This window comes from Podarcis melisellensis (assembly GCF_964234715.1).
Source record: "Podarcis melisellensis genome assembly, chromosome: 15".
Taxonomy (NCBI): Eukaryota; Metazoa; Chordata; class Lepidosauria; order Squamata; family Lacertidae; genus Podarcis; species Podarcis melisellensis.
The window spans coordinates 16275318-16284280 of NC_138532.1; the positions used below are offsets into that span (position 1 = coordinate 16275318).

Here is an 8963-nt window from a genome sequence, read left to right on the forward strand (position 1 = left end):
CATATTTGGGGAAAGACTCCAAAAGACAGTGACGAAGGAGCCTTCCAGAGACATTCCCCACATGCCTAAGTCAGAGACGGTGGTTTCTGCCTGGGCCTGACCAGAGGGAGTCGGTCCTTTTTTAGGCAGGACTTTGTTCCAGGCTTTGCTCAGAGGATGCTGAGGGAGGGAGGGGGGAAGGAAGGTGGGGGGCTCTGCTCTGACCTCATCACTGCTTTCCCTGTGAGGTCAGAATACAAAGAATTTGCTAGGGTTGAGGGGCGGGAGGAATAAGGTACCAGTGAGAGCTAACCTTGTTTGAATAAGAACTCTTGATTTTGCAACACCTAGTGAGTTACAACCTAACGCCCCTCAAGATGTTGGGTGCAAGATTTTGCAACCATCTAGTCCCTCCCTGCTGAGTACAGTGGTACCTTGGGTTATATATGCTTCAGGTTACATACGCTTCAGGTTACAGACTCCGCTAACCCAGAAATAGTACCTCAGGTTAAGAACTTTGCTTCAGGATGAGAACAGAAATTGTGCTCCGGCGGCGCGGCAGCAGCAGGAGGCCCCATTAGCTAAAGTGGTGCTTCGGGTTAAGAACAGTTTCAGGTTAAGAACGGACCTCCGGAATGAATTAAGTACTTAACCCGAGGTACTACTGTAAAGATCTCCTTAAGATAGTAATGGATGAATATCTTTCCCCCACATGGATCTAAACATCTGCCCAATAAAGATGCCCTGAAATTCTTCCACATGAGATTAACAGGTATTGTAACAGTTCGCCAACTTTGAATCTCCAATATGATGGGAGTTTTTGCTGCACAGTCAGAGCCCTCCCTGGCTCCTCATCCCCCTGTGTTTTTGACTCGAGCTCTTGGCCCCGCCAGAACTGACCGCAGCTGCATACCACAAAGTGCTTTACAAGATTTATAGTAAATAATTCTGTAAGGCAGGACACCAACTTATTTCTAATTGACATTTGGGGAACCGAGGCTGATGTGAGGGAGTGAGCTGTTCCACTAAGTCCATAGCTGAGTTGAGATTTGAATCCAGGAACTCAGCTACATTAGTGAAGAACAAAAACACTTTATACGCGTTGTTTATGTATTCTAACACTGTGACAGCAGATGGCGCTCTGGAGTTCTATTTTTGCTAACCTGATTTCTCATACAAAGTTTGCAACACATTTAACTGAAATGCTTCTTTGATGTGTCTAGATCCAGCCCAGTTTCCAAGTCTGGTGTGGGTTTTTAATTTTTAGTTTACATAATTAATCACTGAATGGTAAGTGGTATCTGAAGAAGTGTGCATGCACACGAAAGCTCATACCAAGAACTAACTTAGTTGGTCTTTAAGGTGCTACTGGAAGGAATTTGTTTTGTTTTGAATGGTAAGTGGTAAGTGCTATACAAATGACTGAGAAATGTGGTATTTGCAGCTTCGTATCTTCATCTGAAGCTCTGCTTGATGCATCCTTCAGAAGTAATCTTGCAGCTGGAAAAGGTGCAGGGGACACAGGTTACAAGAACCACCAGAATAATGTAAATAAAGCCTTTCTGGAGAGTAAAAATGAGGAAAGAAAGAAGTGGGCTCAGGATAGTAGTCAAGCTTAAGGCAGAACTCACTGGTTCAAATCCATATCTGGAAACAAATGCGCTAGCTGCCTTAAACAAGTACCGGTAAATCTTCTCTCAGCCTCAGTCCCCACTTTAGCAACAGGGGAGCAATACTGTCCTACTTTGCAGGGCTGTTGTAATTGTGTGTGTGTGTGTGTGTGTGTGTGTGAGAGAGAGAGAGAGAGAGAGAGAGAGAGAGAGAGAGAGAGAGAGAGCGCGAGCTGCTTTTTACACTTGAAATGCACTGTACAAATAACTAAAGGTTAATAATAATAATAATTTATTACTTATACCCTGCCCATCTGGCCGGGTTTCCCCAGCCACTCTGGGTGGCTTCCAACAGGATATTAAAAACACAAGAAAACATCCAACATTAAAAACTTCCCTAAAAAGGGCTGCCTTCAGATGTCTTCTAAAAGTCACATAGTTGTTTAAATCCTTGACATCTGGTGGGAGGGTGTTCCACAGGGCAGGCACCACTACCAAGAAGGCCCTTTGCCTGGTTCCCTGTAACCTTACTTCTCACAGTAAGGAAACCGCCAGGAGGCCCTCGGAGCTGGATCTCAGTGTCCGGGCTGAATGATGGGGGTGGAGATGCTCCTTCAGGTATACTGTGCCGAGGACATTTAGGGCTTTAAAGGTCAGCACCAACACTTTGAATTGTGCTCGGAAATGTACTGGGAGCCAATGAAGGTCTTTCAGAATTGGTGTTATGTGGTTTTGGCGGCCGCTCCCAGTCACCAGTCTAGCTGCCACATTCTGGATTAGTTGTAGTTTCCAGTTCATCTTCAAAGGTAGCCCCACATAGAGCTCATTGCAGTAGTCCAAGCGAGAGATAACTGGAGCATGCACCATTCTGGCGAGACAGTCTGCGGGCAGGTAGGGTCTCAGCCTGCGTACCAGATGGAGCTGGTAGACAGCTGCCCTGGACACGAATTGACCTGCGCCTCCATGGACAGCTGTGAGTCCAGAATGACTCCCAGGCTGCACACCTGGTCCTTCAGAGGCACAGTTACCCCATTCAGGACCAGGGAGTCCTTCACACACACCCGCCCCCTGTCCCCCCAAAACAGTACTTCTGTCTTGTCAGGATTCAACCTCAATCTGTTAGCTGCCATCCGTCCTCCAACCGCCTCCAGACACTCACACAGGACCTTCACCTCCTTCACTGGTTCACACTGATGAACACCCAGCCCAAACCCTCTGATGATCTCTCCCAGCGGGTTCAAAGAGATGTTAAAAAGCAAGGGGGACAGAACCCTGAGGCACCCCACAAGTAAGAGCCCAGGGGTCTGAACACTCATCCCCCAACACCACTTTCTGGACACGACCCAGGAAGAAGGAGCGGAACCACTGTATAACAGTGCCCCCGGGTCCCAGCTCCTAGACGGTCCAGAAGGATGTCATGGTTGATGGTAGCAAAAGTATGTTATTAAAAGGAAACAGCATACTGAATAAGAAAGAACTAGCATACTGGCTCTGTTTGCAGACAACAGGGCCTGACACTATGTCCATTCCTACCCGACCCACCCACCCACCTACCCACCCCTGGCAGAATCTTTCACTGAATGGCTTAGGCTGCTTCACCCCAAACATGCAATAGGACTAGGTCCAAAATCCATATTCAGGAGGGGAAGGGAAAAGACTGATGGAGTAATTTGGAAAGCATAAATCTGTGTTGACTTCTGGAAAGCCCACAATCGCTGGGTGGAATAAAGTTTTAAAGCATAATTGCTTTGATATGTTTTTAACTGTAATTGCTTTTAATGGTTTTATACTTTGTTTTTGCTTTCAAACTGTGCATCTGTTTGCTCCCCTGTGCTCCTTGGGGAGGAAGGAAAGGATAGAAATTCTGAAAGTAATAATAAAATTTAAAACACAACCATAAAGAGCCAGTCACACACACCCTCCTTTCAAGGCAACAGTACTTCCATCCCTGGCTCGCCCTTTCCCACCTGCTGATGGAGTAACAGCAACATCTAATGGCTGTCTTGATCTTTTGCAAGGCAGAAAATTTGGTGCTGTGGCCAGTTCTATGTTCAGATTTAACCATGAGCTCTCACAAATAAAAATATGCTAATTTATGAGCTGCCTTTGGACCTTGTTTTAATTCAGAATGGTATCGTAAAAAGGAGCCCCTGCTCGTTTGTAAGGGCCAATGCACCAAGGAGTAAAAGGCTGGGTTTAACCATGCTAGCGTCATAAGCCAAATCGCAGTGGAAAATTACAAATCTCCACCTACTGGCTGTTTGAGGTTCCAGGTAGAAAGCACTCCTGTGTGATTTGGAACATGTGAAACGAAGAGGGGCCTCTGAGCATGCACAGTGTGACTTCCGTCACCTTTGCAGAACTGGATTTCTCAGAAAGCACTAGTTCTGCATATCTCTCATAAGAAATCAACCCCTTGATGCTTCCGTCTCTGTCCTGCCGCTCCTCCAGTGGTTCCCAGGCTTGGGGTTTCCCCTCCTTCCTTAATGAGTCTCCAGCTTGCTGAGTTAGCAAATAGCCAGTGTTTGATACCTCTGTTCCAGGCTGCTTGTTTGTCACAGACTCTGCACAGAGGGCAACAGGTCAGCTGCTTTCCCAGGGCCTGCACCACAGCTGAAAAGGTGGGTGCCAGGACTTCACAGCCCTTAAAGGACCCAAGCAGGGGCTGTGGAAATTAGAGGGGGGGGGGGAATAACCAATCTGCAGCCTTCAGCATGGAGGAGGAAGAGGAACGGGATCTCTCCTTGTGACCCAGTGGCTGTGCCATCTTGGCACAGGTGGGACGCCTTTGGGGAGAAGGGGCAGAGAAAAATGGGAGAGAGTCCAAGGGAAGGAAGGCTGTCACTGAGCCCTGGGGCTGGGAAGAGGGAGGGCCTGGCTGGCTGGCTGCTACAGGCATGGAGTGATCTAGCAAATAGAGTCAAAGTCTACCTGCAATTGTCGGGTGAAGGTTCATGTGTATCTCTGTGGGTGAATGAAGCAGTGGCCGAGGCAAATGTAAGTATCATTTTAGTGCACACATTGCTCAGAAGGCCAACTGAGACTAAAAGGAAGACCGAGTGAGAGCCTAATGCCACACAGTGGGTCCCTCTCTGGCCCTGGTGGCATTTGAACCCAGGATTTACACCTCCACCCACTAACTACACTGCTTGTATCAGCAGCAGAAGAGAAGGATGTCTCTTGGTGCTGCAGAAATCTACTGAAGGAGCAGATGGGCAGGGAAACAATCCCTGGCAGCACCTGCCCCAAAATCTTCCTGGCCTTGTTGGAGTGGATCTACACACAGGGGGAAAAACACGCTATAAATATGTCAGAAATTAAATTGTTATAACAAAAGAAAAGAAAACACTATGTCAAATTGCATAGAAAAGTTTTCTGCTCTACAGTGCCATCTGGTGTTGCATATTTATAATGCATTCAAAACACTGTTCTTTTCCTTACTAATGTAGCTGAGTCCCAGGTGCAACCAGGATGCTGCAACCTTCTGTTTAGCCAGAACCTTTCCGAGTCTCTGCCCTTCAGAAGAAGAGCAGCTTGCAGAGAGAGACCTGCAGGACTTGGCTCTGAGGTGCCACAGGAGGATTAGCAGGAGAGAAGTGCCACAAGCAGTGATTGTCCCTTGGTGCAATTGCCCAGTGTGGAATTCTCATGCCAAGAGCAGCTGGGGCTAAAGCAGGACCTGAAATCAGGACACATGGATGGAGGTGGACTGTGGTCACTTCGCCCAGTGGCGTAGCGTGGGTGGTCAGCACCCGGGGCAAGGCAAGTAATTTGCGCCCCCTAACCTGCACGCCTAGCACCCCCCCTCCCCAGTGGGCGGCAACTCGGCGGCTCGGATCGGATTCGCACAGCCAGCACTGCAGTGAGAGAGAGTGAGTGAGCCAGGTAGGGGCAGAGAGCTGCGAGTGCGAGCGTGCCCCCCCAGATGTTGCGCCCGGTGCGGCTGGCCCCACCTGCACCCCCCACGCTACGCCACTGACTTCGCCTGGAGGGAAAGGCCCTCTGTCCTGGCTCAGACACACTCTTGTATTAATATCTCATGTGATCTAGGTTCAATGCCTGGAAGTGGCTTTGCTAAATCTTTTTAAAATGCAGATGTGCACGTTAAGCCACTGGTTGTGTATCTATTATTTGCAGCAAGACTTATTATAACTAGGTATTGGAAATATATGGAAGTATAGGTATTTATTGGTATACAGTGGTACCTCAGGTTACAGACACTTCAGGTTAGACTCCGCTAACCCAGAAGTAGTACCTCGGGTTAAGAACTTTATCTCAGGATAAGAACAGAAATCATGCGGTGGCAGCGGGAGGCCCCATTAGCTAAAGTGGTACCTCAGGTTAAGAACAGTTTTAGGTTAAGAAGGAATCTCTGAAACAAATTAAGTTCTTAACCAGAGGTACCACTGTATAAATATGGAAGGCCATATTATACCAATTTACCAATTGGCAAATTGGTATAGTATGGTCTGAAAACTGGCACTTGAGAAACTTACCAATAAACTTCAAGTGGCACAAAGTCTAAGGCAAAAGGACTTATTCACAGCAGAATGGCACACCTTCAACATGCATACAGTGAAAAATGACTTTAATGAACTTCATGTAAACATCTTTGGCTGACATCATCCTTTGAGGACCTTTGCAAGCTGGATATATGATGTGGACTTGAATACACTTCATATACTGATGCAGACATCACCTATTGCGGAGGGACAGCTGGATTTTGCATTTACGTTTTTTTTGTAATATACCAACCCAATAAAAGTGATCCTAACAAAAATCTAGCAACTCACCCCCTCTGTTTTTGCCTACAGCTCTGCCAACATGGCACCATCGTTTCTGTTGCGCCAAGGTCTGCCCCGCCTGGCCTACCACCGCCTACCAGGCTGCAGCCCCGGTGTCGTCTTTTTGCTGGGCTTCCACAGCACCAGAGCCAACCCCAAGTGTCAGAGGATGGAGCAGTTCTGCCGGGAGACAGGACGGGCATTCGTCAGGTGGGAAGCAAGAAGCTGTTTGGACTCTCCAGAGGTCCTGGGGTGGGCTTAGGGCCCTTTTGCGGCCTGAGGCAAAGATGGCCTCCCATGTGTCGAAGATGATGGCTGAATTTCACTTCCACGCTGGTGACAGGACAGTGTCCTCTCCTGGGCCAAAGGATGGCAGACACACAAAGAGGTGTCCTTCACAAAGCCACCACTTGCTGCTCCACTCTGCATAATGGGAGGGGCAGCCCTGGGTGTGTGCCCCTTTGGGGGAAGGGTCTTCAAAATGTCTCCTCTTACCCCAGCTTTGACTACCGGGGATGTGGGGAGTCAGATGGCTGCTTTGAGGAGAGCCGCCTGGGGGACTGGAAGGAAGACACCTTGAGTGTGTTCGACGAGCTCACCAGCGGCCCCCAGGTAAGCATCCCTGTGATTCACTAAGCCATCCCAGGTTGGCATGGGATTAGTGCCTTAATGCCTGCAATATGGATGACCAAACCCCGTGCCCATTGCCCCATACTGCCACTCCAGCTCACCTGGCCTTTTGGTTCTGCAGGGGCCTGCTGAGCTATGGATCAAGGGGCCTGCCCTTAGGGCAGGAAGTCAGACCAGATGGGCTCTTGGAACCTCCTGGCTGATGCCCAGGCAGCTCACAGATGGGCACAAGCACCAGCCGCTTTTGAAGGACAGAGCAGAGTTGCCCAGAGAAGGTGTGGGTTGCCATCCCACATAGTGGCAGAGGGCAAACACCTCTTCCTCTTCTTCCAGATCCTGGTGGGGGCCAGCATGGGGGGCTGGCTGATGCTGCTGGTGGCCTTGGAGCGCCCAGGCAGGGTTGCTGGGCTGGTTGCCACAGGGGTTGGCGTCGATGCCTTCATTGCCCATGCCAGGGGGCTCCCTGCAGAGGTGAGCAGCAGCTCTTGGCCAAAGAGAGGGCCACCCTGGGATCATTTGGGAGGAAGGGAGGGATAGACATTTGGCCGATACTGTATTGATGCCAATCTAATGCGCCATCGAATCTAATGCGCACCTCAATTTCCAAAACATCAGAACCAAAAAAGCATTGGATGGTGCCATCAAATCTAATGTGCACCCTTAATTTTCACAGTGTGGTTTGGCAAAAAAAAGGTGCACTCTACATTCAAGTAAATATGGTAAATAAACAGCAAGGGGGTGGGAACTGGGGTGCCTGGTATCTGCCCCCCCAAAGGGCATGCTTCTCATGGAAGGACCACGTGGCCAATTTGGGGCTCTGCTGCCATCCAGACTGGGGCTAGGTTCAGCCCTGGGGTGGGTGAGGCCACGGTGGCCGCTGCCCCAACCTGTTTTGACTGTGCCCTTTCTGCCCTCTTGCCCAGGTGAGGAGCCAAGCCCAGCAGAATGGCTTCCACGTCTTCCCTAGGGCTGGCAAGGAGCCCCTGCTCATGCAATGGGGCTTCTTTGAGGAGGCAGAGCAGCACGGCCTGCTGGAGCGCCCATCCATCGGCGTGTCCTGCCCTGTCCGGCTGCTGCACGGCTTGAGGGACAAGACCGTGCCCTGGCAGCGAGCGCTGGAGGTGGCGGAGCGGCTGCAGAGTGCCAATGTCCACATCACGCTGTTCAAAGGAGGGGAGCATGGGCTGGACAAAGAGGAGGAGCTCAGCGAACTGGTGGGGGCAGTCAGGGGTCTCCTGGCATTGGTGCCACAGGAAGGCTGAAGCGCATGGGGGGCAGAGGCTCAAGGAAGCCCCCATGGATCCAGTTGGTGCAGCCTAGATTGACTGCGCAGGGGCCCTGAAGGGGTTGCTGGCTACTACACACAGCACTTTGCCCAGGTCTTTGCAATGGGGTGGGGGGTGGGAAACACTTTAAAAGGGGCAGAAGGCCTAGGGGGAAGGGGGAAGCAAGGGAGGAAGGCTGCAGGCAGAGAAGCTGCCCGTAACTTTTCTGAATGCCATGCGTGAAAAATTCTCAAGACAAAAGAGACATTTTGATGCCCACCTAATAAAGCAAACCTCCATGTTTCTGGAGTTTCCTTTCACTTTTCCCACCCTTACCCCCAGGATTGAATGAGGTGGTGGCAAGCAGGCAATCCTGGTTAGATGTTTCCAGTTGTGAACAAATGTCCCACTTGGCTGTGCCCCCTCTTTGGGTGGGTGGGTGGGGGTCAGGGGTCTGCACCTGGAGCAGGAAAGGGGAACGCTCATTCGAGGCCAACACAAGGAAGGCCATTCAACAGGCCTTTGCATTGAATGTGCAATTTTTTAAAGAATGCAAATTGCGTGCGTGGCACCAACGAACGCATTCATCTGTACACAGATTGGCTCTTACTTTGCTTCATATTAAAAGCTGCCCAGAGGCACCGTTGTGATGCAAATTCCAGTGCACCTTAGTCCAATTGAAAGCCCTGTGAAAG

General features: G+C 49.9%; 1 protein-coding gene across 4 annotated transcripts; it reads left to right on the top strand.

The window, feature by feature from the left end:
- The first annotated feature begins 3990 nt into the window (after positions 1–3990).
- On the top strand, positions 3991–8572 carry LOC309357396 (palmitoyl-protein thioesterase ABHD10, mitochondrial-like). 4 transcript variants are annotated; one of them, XM_081889530.1, is made up of 5 exons: positions 3991–4210; positions 6404–6583; positions 6874–6985; positions 7337–7474; positions 7927–8572. In XM_081889530.1, exons 2-5 carry the CDS (start codon positions 6414–6416, stop codon positions 8263–8265), a joined length of 759 nt encoding a protein of 252 aa, XP_081745656.1. In that variant the 5' UTR covers positions 3991–4210; positions 6404–6413; the 3' UTR covers positions 8266–8572. The 4 variants fall into 4 exon arrangements, with proteins under 4 accessions (XP_081745656.1, XP_081745657.1, XP_081745655.1 ...); XM_081889531.1 differs by lacking the exon at positions 3991–4210 and adding an exon at positions 5013–5157; XM_081889529.1 differs by lacking the exon at positions 3991–4210 and adding an exon at positions 5160–5293.
- The last annotated feature ends 391 nt before the right edge of the window (positions 8573–8963 follow it).

Excerpts from the sequence above, each read along its gene's own strand:
- LOC309357396 (XM_081889529.1), top strand. The coding sequence starts at position 5,238 with ATGCCAAGAGCAGCTGGGGCTAAAGCAGGACCTGAAATCAGGACACAT. Across the intron at positions 6,584-6,873 it reads ACAGGACGGGCATTCGTCAG|CTTTGACTACCGGGGATGTG; the intron begins GTGGGAAGCAAG and ends CTCTTACCCCAG. Across the intron at positions 7,475-7,926 it reads CCAGGGGGCTCCCTGCAGAG|GTGAGGAGCCAAGCCCAGCA; the intron begins GTGAGCAGCAGC and ends CCTCTTGCCCAG.